The sequence below is a fragment of the Polyodon spathula genome, chromosome 32 (assembly GCF_017654505.1).
Source record: "Polyodon spathula isolate WHYD16114869_AA chromosome 32, ASM1765450v1, whole genome shotgun sequence".
Classification (NCBI taxonomy): Eukaryota; Metazoa; Chordata; class Actinopteri; order Acipenseriformes; family Polyodontidae; genus Polyodon; species Polyodon spathula.
Genome location: NC_054565.1, coordinates 5695644 through 5714615, shown reverse-complemented (window position 1 = coordinate 5714615; position 18972 = coordinate 5695644). Strand labels below are relative to the sequence as shown.

At 39.2% G+C, this 18972-nt stretch overlaps 1 protein-coding gene across 4 annotated transcripts in view; it reads right to left on the bottom strand.

Moving 5' to 3' along the window:
* Positions 1-18972, bottom strand: part of rcan3 (regulator of calcineurin 3) — a 29397-nt gene that overhangs the window by 10116 nt on the left and 309 nt on the right. Inside the window, exon 2 of one of the 4 annotated variants that reach the window (XM_041234146.1) lies at positions 18045-18299. In XM_041234146.1, coding sequence (XP_041090080.1) covers positions 18045-18248 — 204 coding nt within the window. In that variant the 5' untranslated portion in view covers positions 18249-18299. Of the gene's footprint in view, positions 1-10068; positions 10403-18044; positions 18544-18972 lie in introns of those variants that run through there. The other 3 variants (XM_041234148.1, XM_041234147.1, XM_041234149.1) reach the window with 3 other exon arrangements.

Sequence of the window (18972 nt, the reverse complement as noted above, 5' to 3'; positions counted from 1 at the left end):
CTTTCTGTCAGGTTTAGGTTGAATTAGTTACATGCTGCTGGTGGAAATAAAAATGCTCTTATTAAATTTTGTTTCACGACAGAACAGTTTATAAACTAATTCCACTATTCTCACGCTGGGATTGTTTAGAGAGGAGCAGCCCAAGTTTGAAAACCTTTACTGTAAAGAGCATTTATATTTGACTTGCACGTATTTGTATTTCTAAGGTTAGTTAAAAGCTTACAACAGTTTGGGGGTGAATCCATAAAGTGACCCAGCGAAGGCAGCCATGCAGCTACTGGCACAACTACATTTTTCCATTTTTTTTTTTTTTTTACATTTAGTAACTTAATACAATAGCAGATGTTTACTTATTTATGCCATCTTCCTTAACTGTGTCTTCCTGAGCGAAGGATAATGTTACCGAAACAGATAAGCCCTGCTCTGACCTAGCGAAGAAACATCCTACCTTCAATTGCTACCTTTCTAGACTTTATAAAGAAGTTATGTGGGGCATGCCAATCTCTATTTTAATTCTCTTCACTGTGGTGAATCTACACCCAGGTGTCACATGTACTTTTGTTTGTAACATACAAAACGCCAGGAAGTGACCTTTTTGAATAATTTATAAACGTTTTTATCGCTTATTAGAATAGAACATAAAAAGAAAAAAACAAACAAACAAAAAAACTTAACAAATCATTCGGGCCATCATTACCTGTCTGGTTCCTAGTAGATACAGTCACCACTGTGTAAAACACTGTCTCCTATCCACTGTTTGAACTCTGCTGATACTCAGTGTCCTCTGATCCTGTTCTTTATTATGCACTTAAAAGCACTGACCTGGGTTGACTTTACTCATTTATTTTAGGAAACATCCATCCAGTCTTTTTTAAACCTTTCTTTTCCAAGCTAAACAGATTCAGTTTGCTCACTCTTCATTATTCATACCGTTTTTCCCCCCCAGGGGATTAGTCTGATTGCAATCCGCTGGACCCTCTCCAAAGCCACAATGTCCTCTTTGTAATTCCAGAGCCAATAACTGCACACAGTAGCATTCCCAGCAGTGCATTATACAACCTCGCCACCCCTATGCTTTCTACACTTTTGACTCTTATAACCAAGCACCTGTTAGTCTTTTAATTGCTGTGACCGCCATGTAACACTTTACATTTAATACTAATGCATTTCATGCACTCTCTTTCAGCCCAGTTCTGCAAGTCGTCTAAAATCTCCTTGGACCCGTTGACCACTCCCCCGAGCTTTGTATCCTGCAGTAGCACTGCAATTGTAGTTATGTCACTAATAGAATGGTTCTCAGTCTGTAATTCCAATGGAATTGTTACAGGTATAAGTGGGACCCTTACTGTATGTAGATGATGGCAAAGCTAATGTGCAGTGGCAGGAAGGAAATATATGTAATAAGGTCTGAAACACAGTGCTACTTTTAGAAAACTGAAAAACAAATTAATTTAAGAAATGCTGGACACGACGGCTGTACAAATATTTTGGTTTTGTATAAAAAACAGACATCAGAGAATCTATTTTGTGGTGCTTTGTAATGACTAATAATGACACATTCAGTTCCACACAAGGAATCACAGGATGACCCTAAACCGTACAATTCCTGTTTTTCATTCATCACAAAAGCATACAGCCTGCTTTGCTATGTTTGCCCAGCTGAAGACTTTGCACAGCCTTAAGAGCGATTCAAAGGTTTTACCCTACACCAAAGCTAGTTAGACCAAGCGTAGAGAAATTCAGGTGTCTGTTTAAGCAGATTGGAAAGCCTGGAACAGCTTAAACTGCCAGGCTAAGATTGGCTGACAGGCCCTCCTTTGGAAGGAGTAAACATTTGGTTTACTGGCCTATGGTTTTGATTATTTACAGTATTATAATCCTCATGAGAAACCCATGTGGGCGTTTCCCTCTGTGAATCAGCAGGGGGAATTTTTTCCACTGATTCGCTTCTCTCAGGCACTGATGAGATTAACGAAGGATTTTGAAAAGAGACAATGTCCCATTACAGGAAAGGAAAACAAAGTCATGAGAATACTTATTCATGGAGAGTGGTTTCATGTAGGATGGGAATGGAAATGTGTATTTAATCCCTAGGAATCTAGCCTCATGGTAAGGGACAACAGCAGACAAAGACCAGTTATTGTATCTGGTATCTAACGGTTACATGATTCTGATTGGTAAACTGACTGAGGCTAACGGTGCGGTAAACTTATAAGTCAACAGGATGTGATGACTGAAACAGAAAAGGATACAAATACTAAACAAGGAGAAAACAATCTGTTGCTCAAATAATTAAATAATCACATTTTTTCTGGATCCGAATCCCCCTGGCATTACACGAGCCTGCAGAATCCTAGCTGGCAGCTCCTTTGTCTGCTTGATTCCAGATTACGCTACTCTAAAAGGAACTGGCAAATAGGATTCTATAGGATTAGATAATGCCAGGTGGATTCAGTATTCGAGAAAAAGAACTCAGAACCCCGCATGACTGTAAACATCTTAAAAAGGTAAAGGGAAACTCCTGGGATCAGACTGGGCAAAGATGACAATTCAGGATGCAGAATGAATTATACAGAGAATGGATTTGTCCCTATATTGTTGGAAATGCTTTATAATCACATCTACTGCAAACAAGCACAGAACTGTAGGTAAATGATGATCGTACAGCCCACTGTCTAACAGGGTTATGCATTTTGTGCATTTTCACATGAAATAGGTTTCAAAATTGTATACAGTAAAAGGGTATGCAATTAAGAGGAATACACCAAGTTGGAGCGGCACTTCACTTTACTGTAAGCTGTCCAGAAACAGCACGGAGAGAGACTATAGTAAGCCCCTCCCGTGCCACACCCAATTATTCTCATCTCTGTCAACGATCATGAAACATATTGCTTCCCTTTTTAGAACTACTTCACTGGTTTAGTTTTTATTGTAGGGATGGGTAAAACATTCAAATCAATAACACAGGATAAGCAGGATAAGATGGTAGAGCCGAGGGGCGCATATCCACGTACGATTGTGTACCGTGCACAGCAGTCACCATACTTTTGGTTAATGGCGCCCAATTGGAAACATTTAGCTGAAGCGGAAAGCTTTAGTGCATGTTTGTGCAGGGATCATAACAGGGACAGTACATTGATAAATGTTAAGTTCATTTTAAAAACAGTTTGCACAGATATTCCTTCACGGGGCATCCCTTTGGAATATACAGTACTAGGAATAACCCAGCGTATGGTAAACAAACAGCTAATGTGTCTTAATGAGTGGAAACTGGTTGTGTTTGTGAGTCCTATGACTACTGGGACTTGAGAGTTACCATTGAAAACGAAATCCTTAACGCTGCCTTTTACTACAGGTAAAAAAAAAATTAAATGTTTTTTAGATACATAAAAATGAAAAGGTAACTATTTAGCCAAAATATATTGTATTAGAACTATTAGGGATAAAAACACTCAGATTTTAGAGAATTTAAGCTCAAAGAACACATTGTGAGCAAAACCAATGTTGGGAAACTTGTGTAGAGATTGGCTAACGGCTTGCTGTACAACAAGACACTCAGGATACACAATGCCTGCATTAGAAAACAGTAACACTAATAATGTACCACAAAAAAAAAACATTATTAATTGCAATACAGTGATTGAGTAAGAGTCAGTACACAGCATGCATTTATATCAGAGAATGGAATATTACTGGGCATTAGAGTGAGTATTGGCACTTATACAGTGGGACTTTGCAATACAAGTACCGATAACGTAAAATTTAAATACCAGCACAATAACAAATATGGAAAGTACGTAAATAAAGATAAGCCACAAACTTATATAAAGCTGATCTGCTCTTCTGTTCTGACACTGTAGTCCTTCTAAGAAGTATGTTCTGCATGTTAGGCTTGGTGGGCCACTGGTTAAAGGAAGGGGCTTGTTACCAGGAGGTTCCTGGTTCAATCCTGGCTCAGCCACTGACTCGACACTGAGTCACTTAACCTCCTTGTGCTCCGTCCTTCAGATGAGACGTAAAACCGAGGTCCTATTGTAAGTGTCACTGCACCAGCAGTTGTGATGCACAGTTCACCTCCTTGTCTCCGCAAGTCACTTAGAATAAAAGCGTCTGCTGAATAATAAGTCAAATGCTTCTTACTAGAAAGTAATGTGACTCATGCCTGTCGTGAGATGATGTGCTCTGTCACTTAGACAATGCCACTATAATGCTTTCTATTCTGGTCCTGTACTATCAGTAACCCCCGCATTATGTAAAAGATAGATTAAGTTCATCAGGCGATTTGATTTATTACAGAAAATGAAATCTGCTGCTGCAAAAAAAAATTGAAATAGAACAAGATTAGAAATAACTCCGAAGGATGAAGGAAGGAAAACAAAAATTAGGGGGACAGGTTTGATAGAGCCCTTCAAACATTTCCAACATGAGAAATACGGCAGAAAGGGCAGCAATAAAACAGGGACTGCGCCATATGCCAGGCAAGCAAAGCCCCAGAGTGGACCTGCCTCTGTTACAAAAATACATGAACACCATGGGGGAAGCACTGAATTCAGAGCGGAAGGGTTTGATCTTACGTAATCCCTATTGATATGGTTGCAAGCTGCCCTACATCTCTGTGCTTATAAAATGCACGCTTTACTCCATGCCTTGTCACAACCTGCTAGTTGTCAGCATTCCTGCCTATAAAAGTGCTTTGGAATGTCCTGTCCAATCCCATATAATACGGTTAACGTATAAGAGTGATCTGGACCTTATTTCATTCAATCAGGAAAATCCCTGTAAATCAGACAAATAAGCTGTTTTACAGATGCAATAACAAACTTGACTGCCCCTCTACCTCCCAAAGCACCTGGCACACCGATTCTCCTTCTCATGAATTATTGCTTACTTATTTATAAGGTTAAAATAAAGTCATATAATACCATTTTGCAATGCATTATTTATAAAGGAATTGACATAAAAGCCAAACCTGTGTTTCACTTCAGGTGAAAGTACTGAACTGTACCTGCGTTATAGCATGGCTCATTTAAAATGATTAAATCAATCATATTTACCATGTCGCCAGATCAAGGTCCTTTTTGGAAAGTTTATTTATTCTGGGTATTTTTCTTTTGTTGAGTTTACTGTCTTCATAAGCGGAGAACTGCTGTTGGGGGAACTGAAAACCTTGTTTTCTTCTTGGGGTGAAATATTGATCACCTTTTTAATTACTACAGCAAAAATAACGCAGTTTAAGAGTGGTGGCATTTTGATCTGTCACGGTTTAGATCATTACATCACAAGGTATTCTGAATTAGAATCCTGATAGAATGCTGGGGACTAAAATAAGCAACCTCGCCGTTCTTTAAATTCTCCCAAGAGTAAGGTCATGCAGCAAACAAATACAGGTAAAATAGTTATATATAAAAAAAAAAAGAAAAAGAAAAAATTATATAAATATATATAATTTACTTAATATACGACAGCTTACAACTCACAACAAAGGCCTTGGTCTGGGTAATTTAAAAGGGAAATAATAATGTGTATGATTCTTATTGTTATTTAGCTAAGAGAATCTGCACACGTACTGTATGTGCCACTCGTTAGCGCTTTCAAGCATGCGCTCATATTAATTACCCTGTAATACTGCTCCCTTACAGCACACCGCTCATCCTCAAACTCATTTACCACCACGGCACAACTGAAAAGGGTTTTAATTAGGAATCAGCCCGCAGCACTTGTCCTTGATGAAGATCGTTATTTGTAAGATCAAATAAAAATTACATTTCGCTGACTCTGGGGAACCTGTAGAACGAGCACCTAGGAGTCCAGATGAAATAGTGAACTGTCTCGATGTAATCTTAAAGGAGCAGTGCGTCATGCCACTTTGCACATTGTAGAAGGTTGTTACACCACCAGGCCCTGTTGAAAATGTTAGCTTTGTTTTGTTTCTAAAGACTCAGCTTGCATATGGAATTCATAACCCCTGATGAAGGATAGTTCAGGAAGGTGTTTAGTTCACAGAACGTCAAGGAGGGAGGCAGTCTGTGTGCCTACAGTTTACAGTAGGTCATGTAAACTGGAGCTTCTCAAACTCAGTCTTAGAGACCCCCTGAGTCGGATGGTTTTCGTTCCAACCGAGCTCTTAATTACTTAACTAGACCCTTAAATGAACTGATAATTTGCTTAATTAGACCTTTTTTTACTTGTTTCCAGTTGCAGTTCAAGTTACTTATCAAACGTTACATATGCAACTCTTTAAGAGCTGAAAACAAGTAAAAAAATGTCTAATTAAGCAAATTATCAGTTCAATTAAGGGTCTGGTTAAGTAATTGAGAGCTCGGTTGGAAATGAAAACCAGCCGACTCAGGGGGTCCCCAGGACCGAGTTTGAGAAGCCCTAAACAAACAGGGAAGTCAACAATAACCAGTAGGCAGTGCATAGATAGAAGGCAAAGCTAACATGTTGCATAAGACTATTACGGTAAACTACTTGGGTGCCAACTACTACTACCAAACTGGACCACACGATTAGGCTGCATGCTGAACAAATAGCAACCTTTTATTATAGCTTAAATAACAATGGGTTCTAATTATACAGTCATTTCCATTACACCAACGCATGACCCTATTACACAATGGGCTTAGGTCAGCTCTGTGGTAATATAAACAGAGCTCAGAACAAATATGGTTATGCGATAATAAAATGTCCAATTTAGTTTGCGTCTTCATTAAGAGCAGGACCTAAATTTGGATCACTGAAAAAGGTTGCTAAAACACGACTTTAAATCACATCACGTCAGCATAAATTTACAGCTACTGTGCCAACACCCGTGGCAATTACTGTACAGAGTCTGTAAAATCGTGTGTGTGTGTGTCTGTGTACTGTAGATAACACATGTGGAATGGAGATACTGTACATAACACCCAATAAATCGCCAACACCATTTGCCTGAGAAACGCAGACTTGAAAATAACATTTAACCTAAATTATAGGCAGCTGAAGTTCAAATCTGCAGTTATTTTCCAATTGCTTACACCTACCCCCTGTTATTCCAGAGGAACACGTGGTCTCGTTGACCAAGACTGGGTATCAGCATGAGTGGGTATTGTTTCCACAAGCCTGAGTTGTGCTACAGGGCGGACCAAGCTGAAAACACAGAATCAGTTACTAAGAGGTTATTTTATAACCCTGGTGTCTTATGTAAGCATGTGGTAAATGAATTCACTTTTCCGCCTATTTCCATAGAAATCACACAGTAGGATAGGCTATAGGAGCCTTAAGAACCTTCAAAAATAGACTCCGGAACAGGTTTTTTTGAAAGCTGCTACTGTACAGAGGACAATAATACAGCACGGAATATGTATGAAAATAAACTGCAGTGCTATTTATATGGTAATCAATATGAGACAGAAAATCAGATGCACTTTTCCCCTCTTGCCATTTCCCTACCGTTGGGTTTTTATTACAGCATCCTTCTTATGACACCATTACCGAGTGCTCTTCAATAGCACTGCGCTGGTTCTGCTGTACAGAAACAGCAGCTCCATTGTATATTTTGACACACGGCAGGGTATGAATCCACACCTGCAAGTGCACTAGTTGCTACAGTACCATTCCAATGCTGCTGTACAGCTTGTGTTCCATATCTCTGATCATGGCTCTGCTGATCTGTCCAGAGACAACATCCTCACTTCTACAGTAGCAGCTTTTACATGTAAACCTAGAGCTACAGTATCCTTAAATCACTGTTTCACCTTTCAGCCTGTACCTGTACTATACTGGGACAATATGTATCCTAAATAATTAAGAAGCAATCAGTCCAAGAAGGACACAGCCAGGTTGAAACTATGCGTTTAAAATGTCATTATTAAAACCAAATGACTAGGCACCACAATCAATAACATTTTAGTTCAACAGCTTCCATTCAATGTAAGTTTAAAGCTGGTTCAAAAAGCATCTCCAATTAAAACTACACAAGATAAACTAAACCCAATCCGAAATGAAATATCCGTATCAGACCACAAGGCCCAGCAGAACCACTGAAATGTGTTTGGTACTGGTACACATGAACAAATCTACTGACACAGAAAAAAAATAAAAATAAATAAGAGCTCCAAGAACAAGCTTGTTACAGTAGCAGCCAAACCAATTCACTCACATCAATACTGATTAGGGTCAAAGAAGCCTTTCAGACAAAGCATGAGGCAGATGACCTTGGCTACCAGCTACCAGCTAAGTGCAATTTGTCACAAGGCAGGAATCTGGAGCAGTTTCTGAGATCCATTATTCTCTGACCCACCGCCTCAAGGGTTTGGTTCGCGTGGCCCTCTTCAGTGTAAGGCTAATGGTTGCGATTTTGCATTAAAAGCAGGAATCCACGAAGGGTGTACTGCACCAATACTAACACGCCAGAGCACACAGAATGGAGCTGTCTGTCAATTTCAACGACTGCTCATTTGTATTTAACGTAACAGAATCCGACAACGTCTGTTTTTTTTTATTCACCTTCTCTGACATGCTGCAGATTTTCCTTTTCTTAAAATGTCCTTTGCTTACCTCAATCTTTATTACATAGGTTTGAGCCCGAACACAGCCATCAGAAATCCCTAGCTAAATCAAGACTTGTGTTTCACAATTCCCAATGAGAAGACTCCGATGTCTAAAGACTCTGTCATACACCTTTGTTCCTTTACCAGTCGAGAAAAAAAATGCATTCATGTTTACTGGTTCTTTGGTTATTGGCTGGCTAAATCCCTGCTATTATTGGCCAGTAAGTATGCTGTATGCACAAAACGACATGCACTGTACACACAAAACCGTGTGCGTGAGACGTACCCTCAGCTGTAAAAAGCCAGTTTAATCACTGGATGTGCATAATGTAATGATCTTCCAGTCACCACCAATGCCAAAAGATGAATTCTCCCCTCTCTGGCACAAAACAAACAGCCACTCCTTCAAATCAGGTTACCCTACATACAAACGCTGCTATTGTGACATCTCTGAATACGCAACTGGACACTGTCAAACAATGACATCACCAGCCCCTGAAATGGGTGCAATTTTACCAAGATCTTACTGTTTGAACACTAAAGAGATCGTGTAAATAGCAATTCAGTTTGAATGAAAACGGCACTTACAGAGAACAAAAGGCACTTGGGTTGGGGTTCGGGGGAGCAGATGCATTACTTGCTAAAACATTTTAAAGCTCCTGAAAAACATACACTAATCAAATGTTGTTTTTCATCTAATTAGAATTAATTCAGCTCACCAAACCATTTGAATGCAGCAAATCAAAACTCATTTAACCCATGTATATTGTCTGCAGGTATATGCATACAATATCTTCTGTTAATTGACTAAATTAGCACATTATTACATGTATTGTACTGTATCAAATTACTGCAAAAGCACATAGCTTAATTTTCACAGTTTACCTTACTTCCTGCAGCAGCTCTTACAATGCCATGCATTGGAAGGAGCGGTTTGTCTTCTGTGGATAATTATTTCCTTGGTAATGCTAACACAGTACCGTGCAGTATATAGTACAGGGTGACTGTGAATTTGTGGGAACAGTATCTCAGATAATTTAGCAAGAGCTAGGCAACACTGGTAAGGGCTTCAGCAGTAAGCTGCAGGGGCAGGCATCTGCAGTGCATCAAAATAACTACAGGCACTTTCATTTGCCAAAGCTTACCACTTCTGTTTTAAGAAAATAAACCCTCCTGGATGAGCTTCTGCAACACAGGTGACAGGACAGTCTATCTTGATTAATGTTTTTATACTGCACAGGCTTAAATGCAACTCTGCACATTTAATGAAAAAAAAGATAAATTCCTATTAAAAGGTATGTTTGTAAAAAATATGTATATTTCCATGTTCTACGTAGTGTATTAAAATAAATACATTATGCATTTTCAACAAGACCTGTCTATACCTTAGCCTACCTACGCTATGCGTTTGCCTATTCCATTAGTCTGAATACCAGACTACAACATTGTGTTAATATGCAGCAAAAAGGCAGACCTCAATTGGAAAACAGAATAAACAGCATAAAAAAGATGAAAAAAAAACGGTGCTATACTGTACCTGCATGTTGTCTGAGGTAAACACCTCCATATCAATCTCACAGGCGATCAGTGTCAGCAGCTCCAGTTTCATATTAAGAGCTGGCATTCCTTTTTGCAACCAGAAATAAAAAGTCGATCTGAAAGTCGACAGCAAACGCGTGTCCCCCCCCCTTTTTTTTTTTTTTTTTTTTCACTGGTGCTTTTCAGGCTGCTAACCAACACAAAGGTATCTGATGTGCGGCTGTGATTCTGCTCAGTCCTGCCTCTGTTTTCTGCATCGACAGTGCAGTGCACTCACTCTGTGATTCAGTGTTCTGTGGAGCACATGCAAAAGCAGCACAGAGACGCACCAGCCAGAGATCATTCAAACCTAGCGCTGACGTCAATGTGCTTGCTAATGCGCAGTACTGCTGTAGGCTGCTGCTGCTGCTGCTGCTGCTGCCTGTAGCTTTGGAGCTTGCATGGGAATATTGCAGACATTGAAAAATTAAGTGCTCTGTATTTTAAAGAGTGTTTGTAAAATATACAGAGTAGGTTCATTCACAGAACACACAATGAGTGTTAATCTTAACAGTCTGAATTAGCTAGATACTACAGAGCTCCTACAATAAATCTAAAGGAATGGAGATTTTGATATGCATATACAAAGCAAACCATAATTTCTTTGCAGGTAAAACAGTATGCATTTTTTAAACTGGCTTCTTTCCTCTATCAGACCAACAGAATTGTTTTAGAATCTGAAGTTGCTTGACTAACCCTGTATATCGATTCCTGATAAGAGAGACTACCATGCCATTCTGTGCACTTAAATGCATGGAAATACCTCGGAGCAGTATTCTGCATTCGAGGGGAAATGTCTTTTCAAAATGTCATTTTGCGTACTGATGCAGCCCTTAAGCACTTAATGTGGATTTTAGTAATGCATTGTTATTAACTTTACATGCACTGACTCTATTTGCAACTGCCGAAGATTTGTAGAAACAAGTACAACAGCTTTGTATGCACATTGCCTACATTGGGGGTTTTTCTGTCTCCAGCTGAAATCCATGCTGTTTCATAAGCCTGTCTGATAATATTACACATGGCTTTTATTATCTGTTTGGAAAGGAACAGCTTCACCCAGGCAATGAACAGATGAACAGCCCTTTAGCGAATGCACAAAAATTAAGCTACAGAATATCTTTATCAATTTTTTCTAACATCCAATGATCTTTAATAATGCAAATCGATGAAACAACACATCAGCCATCTTACAGGCTTTCTTTGTTGACGCTAAACCTCAAAACAGGCCGTTATTCGGTGAACTCATTCTAAGATAAAGCAGAGCGCTGGGTGATTACTGTAACAAGAAATGTAAACGTTCTTTATCTCGTCTCACACGGCTCCTTATTTTCAAATGTTTTAACGAAGATATGCACTGAAAAAAATAATAATTGTTTATAGTACTGTATAATTAAAAAAATGTTAATTAGATTTGCCTGAATCGCAAAGACTACAGAGTTGCTTAGTAACTCAGCCGAGCCGAGGAGCCAACAGATTACTTCCATGTACAGGCTCCGGCATATTTACCTTGAACAGTAAATAAACAGTAATTTATGTTCTGCATCCACATTCATTTTATCTGACAGAGCAAACAAGAGCCAGGATTATAATCAGAATGAACACTGGATGTTTGTTATTTCAAATATATATAATAGATAAATATTACAGTACATTGCTGATCTACAAAAAAAAAGCTTTCAAGGACTCAAAGGTCTCTTCTTCAGGTGAACATAGAAGAGACCTTTTATGTCTTGAAAGCTTCTGATTAACTATTGTTTAGTTAGTCCAATAAAAGGCATCGCCTCTCCTCTTTGTCCATCATCTCTGGACTGATATGGCTACCATTTCATCTATCAAGAAAAAAAAAATAATTCAAACTGGAAGGAAAGTAAGACACTGGTTTACCAGTTTCTAATGGCAATACAACTCATCCTTCTTCACCTTCGTAGTTAACTGTAACACAGTAATTCTTTCAGAGTCCTAATGCTTAAATACAGATTATATTAATATACAGTGCATACTGGGGTTGGCCATAGCGTTGCTAATTGGGAGAAGGGTGGATGGGTGGCTGGGACAGTATTGTTTCAGTCTGCATAATGCTCTTCAGGAAAAATGTGGGACCCTTCCTTCATGATCACACCCTCCTGGGACTTCTTTTAGGGTAGAAATCTGCAGCAGTCTGTTCTCCAAAACGGCCCACCACCCATCTTGAGATTGTTCTCTGTGTACAACCCTAATGATCCGAAGCACTTTAGCCACCTATCAGATCTGCTGTCTGGACCACTGTATGGGACACTTACTAGGAACAGGGAGATGCAGCTTTGATATATTACAGCAATACACGGACACGGGGGGCAGTTCCTTTTAATAGTACAGAGTGTACAGAAGAGCCTGTCTAACTGTGCAACAACAGCAGTATGTTCTCTTTGTGTAAATCTGCGTGGTCACAGCTGGCATCAAGAATCACAAAAACAACTCAATCACGGTAAACACTCAGCGGGACAAGGGAATCACAGAGTGCACTGCTGTACACCGAACTCCGTGACAGGTTCCCATGATAAACTCCATCCGTCTGTTTTAATCCGCGCATTGGCAAACAGCGTGGTTACTGCTATCCACAGCACTCTCGGTGCGTCCCTTGTCTGTGCTTTAACTGCTGTTCTGGAAATCACAAGGGGGTTAAACTATAGGCGCGATGCGATCGTTACACATCACACTGTACAGGCTACAATATTTACCACGAGTCATGTGATGGGCCTCCTCCTTTCTTAGAAGGATAAAATGATTGTTAACGAGGGGATATTGGGTTATGCAGTAAATTCAGACTATTCGGTGTGTATTTTTGACAAGTGCCCAAATACCGTAATAAATTACGCTCCATTTAGAAAAAATGTGTTGATATTGATCTAGTCAAGTAAGTCTTTCTGATTTGCTATGAAACACTACCCGCCCAGGTCCCTGTTGGAGAGCTGTGCAGTGTCATATATGATAACTTGCTTTCTCTCTGCAATTTAATATAGCTTTTAAAAGAGATCAGACACAATGGGTACATTGAAACGTTAAAAGCCTCTGCCACCTCTTGCACAATTAAAGGCTTCACGGTGTTTTAATTAAGAACCCAAGTCAGCATACAAGAAGTACTTTCCTCCAAAAGGCTGGTGAATTATTATGCTATTTTGAGTCAAACATCTACATTGAATAGTTCCAGGCAAAAACATAAATGAAATATAACGATGAAACATATATTCATTCAAACAATATATTTTGTATTATTCAATAAAACATTTTTTGAACGTTGTTATATCCTGTAAACTTTATCACACTGAAATTTCTCATCCCAGCAATCTCACAGCCCAGCATGGGGTCTGTCAAAATGCAATGTGTTTCATCTTCTGTTCCATCTTCAGCACTTCACATGTTTTTGCAAGTAAGGATTAATATATTCAGCTCCCAAGAGCCTATTGGACTACAAAGGGCTGTGTAATGATTAATATGTACCACAAAACATAACGACCAGATCACAAGGTGTACATGTGTAATGAAGCATCAAGAATCATGAACACAAACCATAACGACCAGATCACAAGGCGTACATGTGTAATAAAGCATCAAGAATCACGAACACCACAAAACATATCCTATTTGCTTTAACTCTGAACATTTTTTTTTTGATGAATACAAGCAAACCTGATATTCATGAAGCTGGAGTACAGGCACACGATTCTGTTTCCTGAATGTCACAGATGAAAGATAACTAAAGCATTGTGAATACAAGGGGTCTTATTAAACAGTGCTTGGAAAAAGAGACGATTCACTTCAAACAGTTGAGGAAGCGCTTAGTAAACTGGAAACTTGTTTTGAATAAATAAAACAGCTCTTTTAAATCAGAACAGTCAAGTCATCTGCATGTCGTGCAAAGATCTGACTTCTGGCTTCTGTAATTATTTATATATCGTAGACTGTCAAGCAAGGAGTTTTGCAGGGCCAACGTTACAGGATAAAACCGTTTACCAATGCCCATGGACAAACAAAAGCTCTCAAGACAGCTCCATGATATATACAGGTATTATAGAACAACCCTTGTAAATGTTTACCATAATAAAAGCATGGTAAAGCATAGGTAAGCATTGTAAAGGATAGCAACGGTATGGTAAAGCATATTCATAAACATGGTAAACCAGGGAAAACAATGGTAAATGCATACTGTAGTACTTGTATAACCAGGGGGAAAGAGTGGCAAAACTGCAACAGTACTGTGGTAAACTTTTATAAGAGAACCAACAAAACCAACTGTTTGACAAAAAGGTCTGAACTGGTGCATATAGGGTGGTAAACGTGCTATTGTATAAAGTGTCAGGATATGCCTTTAGGAAAATCCTACAATCAATGCCAGTGTTGAACAAGAAATCCATATGCAGTTTGTTTCTAATTAAGGATGCTGTTTTTTTTGTTTTTTTTCTAGAATGTGTTTTATTTTTATGCTGCAGCCACAGCAAGTAGCCAAATACATACTGGGATTAAACGGCAACAAAAAAAAACACCCGCCATAACACTGTCAGTATGGTGTAAACCCATCGTGACAAGCCTGTAAATCTGAAAAGATTTACTGCAGGACATCAGGTAAGTATGCAGTTTTAAGTCTTTTTTTTTTTTTTTTTTTTTCAGATCCAGTATGCCCGTTCTTTCGTTTGCTCCCTTTTAGAACGAGGTTTGTCTGATAGGAGGATACAAAACCTATCTCCGCAAGCCCAGCAACAAACATGCTTCCCTAAAGAGAAACTCATCCCCTGTGCTATGTGTGGCTCTGTTACATAAATGCCACTATACTGCTTTAACTGGGTTAACCAATTAGGCCATTACAATGTACTGTACCCAAAGTTAGGAACATTGTAATGATGCACATTATTAGTTAGATGCACTAGATACTAAATTTAAAATGTTATAAATAGATATTTCTGTTGTTTCTCTCTTTTACAAAGTTATAATAAAGTTATACAGTAATACCCTAATGAGAGCACTCTCCTGTAAAGTAGAAGGCATCTTTCTGCCTTACAAACAATGTTGACAACATGTGTATCTGCCACGAAGGATAAAAATAACATACACAGGTCTCACGATCATGAAAAAATAGGTCAGCATGACCTACAACAACAGCATCTAGAACAGCACACATTACTAGAATACAAGCCCATGCATGCTTTCATTAGACTGGTGGCTCCCTGAAACAGCTCCCGCAATCAGCCTGCAAGTTACTGTGAAAAAAACAGGGTCGTCTGCATCACCATGATACAGTATGGAGTAACGTCTTGTAAGAGATAGCCATGCAGATTGGTTCTCAAGATGCAGCCTTCAACAACCTTTCATTGAAAGGCAGGTCACCATGACTGCATTTACTGACGAGTCATTAGATTTTGAAGATAATAGTCAATCGGGGCAGTCAGTCTTTACACCATAGGATCATAAAAGGGGGAGGGGAGGGGAGGGGAGGGGGAGAGGTACACACACAAAAAAAACATTTAATTGTTTTATTTATTTCAAAGTGAACAGCAGCTAATAAGTACACTGTTGCAGAGTCTGTACTTTCTTCATGTATAGTCGGCTAGACTGGCACAAGAAGAATCAGACAGACCAAGTCATGCTACAATCACTGCCCGCAGTTACTGGCATCAGCCAAGAGCAGAGCAGCACTCAATTCTAGCCTCCCCTGGACTGAACAGACTACTACTCTGGCAACCAAAACAAGAGTCACAAAATAACTGATTATTTCTAGCGCAGGACTGTTTCTATTAAGAGATTGATAAAAACAAAAGTCATCTTAGTAGGTACTTGATGACTTGGTACAGAGCTGGAAAAGACACCAGCTATTGTCCGATCCATAAGTTCAACTAGCTTATATCAGTCAAAGCTGTGCTTTTACATTACATGAGGCCAGGGTGTTCTGCCAATCAATTGTCCAATCGAACCTGACCTTATTCTGCACAGGTTTTCATTCCCTTCCAATTCGGTCAGCTCCATTCAAACATGCACATGGTTTGTAGTGGCCTGCCCAATCAGAGTGGAAGTGCACATCGATTTACCTTGCAGGGATGGATTTTCAAACCCATCCCTGCCAAAATCACACACAATATGTGTATAATTACATGTGCATGGCATCTGCCCTGTCACGGGTACTTCAGTCTTTCTATACAGGGTGTGTTTAAATACAGATTCAACAACATTTTCCATTAGTTTTCTTGAACTTTCAAGCTGTTTTTTACACTTGCTCTGCTAACATTATGTCACTTTAAGGCTTTAACAAAATAAAATAAAAAATAAAAAGCATGTTGAGCAGGCCTAAATATAGTATAATATAGTAATATAATACATTGTAGTTGTTTTAACCCTAAATCCTACAAGCTAATTTAATAAAATCCTCGTCAGAACCTTTGTGTATAGTATGAGAGCAGCATTTACTTAAACAGTTCACTCTGAGCTGAAGAGATGCAGCAATGCATACGACAGCTTCACATAGCTGCTGCAGTTGTCATAATCTAGGCCATTCTATTTATAAAGCTGGACAACAGGCAAGCACGCTAATGCACGCTAATGCAGGCTACTGCAGTTTAAAAGCTCCAGGTACTGAACAATTTTGTTGTGCAAGAACAGAACAACATTCACGCTTGTTCTGTATAGAAGCTTAGTAATTTACAGAAAGGGTGTTTTACAATAACTAATTACTTTGTGTTTAGCTGGTTTCACTGATACACACCATTCTTGAAGTACACTCCCTTACCTAAAAACACATGAAGTAGTGCAAGACCAGTGCTAATCGTGGTCTGTAAAACTAGCGCCAGTTTCTTATGCTGACAAATACATGAAAGAATGGGCATGGATACACATTGAAAGCATTATGAGCAGCTACGGTAAGCTAGTAATGGCCTGTAAAGCCCACATGAGGAGAGAGCCTAACATTGCTATTCAATGAAAATACAGAATGTGCATGAATTGATTGAATAGGATGTTTATTTCTGGTAGTGTAAACTGTTCTGCAGGGGGGGGGGGGGGGGGGTTGTTTAACTTGATTTTTTTGTATTTTGCTTAAGAGAGTAAATCTAAGGTCTCAGTGAATCGAAGAGCTGGGTATTATTATTGTTATTATTATTATTATTATTATTATTATTATTATTATTTATTATTATTATTTTGTCATTTAGTAGACACTTTTATCCAAAGCAACTTACAGAGACTAGGGGGTGAACACTGCATCACAACTGCAGCTGCAGTGGACCTCGGTTTTAAATCTCATCTGAAGGACAGTAAAGGAATATTTAGAGAAAGATGATAATAACTTAGTATAAGAGCATCAAAACTCAGAACCATTTATAATATTTGCAAACACCAAAACATTGTAAGGGGAATGTAAATTAAAGAAACAATGCCATTTAAAGATACTTGCTCTTTAAGTTAGAATTGCACTGCAGTGGAACACAACTTAATTCCAGGAAGGACTGGTGGAAATATAAAAGCATTTTACATGGTCAGGTTGCATTCAATGCAGGGGGCCAGAAGCTTTTGCACCAGCGGAGGTTTAAAACCACAAACAAAAACAACAACAACAAAAAAAACCACTGATGATATTGATAATGTAAACTTGTGCATGCACTGAACATGACCTTGACCGCCCCCCAGTGTCAGCTCTCACACACCTTAGAGGCATCCCCCTCTAGGATAACAACAGGACAAAGCACCACACAGAAAAATGTTGTCATAGCATGCTCTGCCAATTTACAGGTAGGCTATTCATTTAAAGTTGCTGACAGCACTGGCCTAGAATCACACTTTCCCTCCCCAGTCCATGGGAGCACAAAGGCCAAGCCAAGCCAAGCAACTCGGCATGACCAGGATTCAATCGAGCAGGCTCAGGACTGTCTGACTCGCCCCACTGTAGTGCCTTGTACCGGATGAGCCACTCACCCTATGATGTTCATCTTCGAATACTGCTTCGTGAACACTGCAGGCGAACAGGGAGGTAGGCAGGCCACTCAAGTCCATCATCTCGTCCAGGTCCCCGTCGTTCTCTCCGAAGACCATCTCCTCCTCCTCCTCCTCCTCTTCCTGGTCACTGTTGTAGGAGTCGGTCTGGCCGTTGCTCCAGCACTTCACACTGTCTCTCAGCATCGTGGGGCGGGAGAGTGCTGGGGAGCAAACTAGATCAGTGCGTGGGCTCAGCTGAGGAACAGAACACTTGGGAACCGGTAAGAGGGTAATGTTACACACCGTTTTAAACAACTATAGATTTCAGAATTTCTCCAGGCGCTCAATGCAGCGACTTCTAGCGGTAGGCAAACGACGGTGCGAGTGGTATTAGAGTATCAAAAAAAAAAAGGCATAAAATTACTTTCAAAGAACATACTAAAACAACCAAACATATTACAATGCAACAGTGTACGATTTTTGGTCCTTAATTCTGGTACATAAGAAACAGTAGGATATTGTATTTCTAATGAGACAAGACGACCTTTGCATATTTGCAACTTTGCTTTGTTATAAGAATAATAATACTATAAGCACCGCTATTTTACGTTTGCATGTAGATATTTAAGAATAACCTGTTAATAATATCATATTCATAGGCGTAATGTTATTGTTCAGAAATGCACATGGATATTAATAGAAAATATATATATATATTAATACAAAGAGTTATCTGCAACATTAAAATAAACATATTTGTCATAAAGACACTGTCAATATTACTAGAAACAGACATGACAACAATCAAAGAAGATAAAAACAGCAACAAATGATTTCCGGGCTGTCTCACTCTCAGTCACTCGCACTGCCAATGTCAAAACGGCAAGGACGCGTTTCTGAGCTTAAACGTACACATACAATAAAAAAA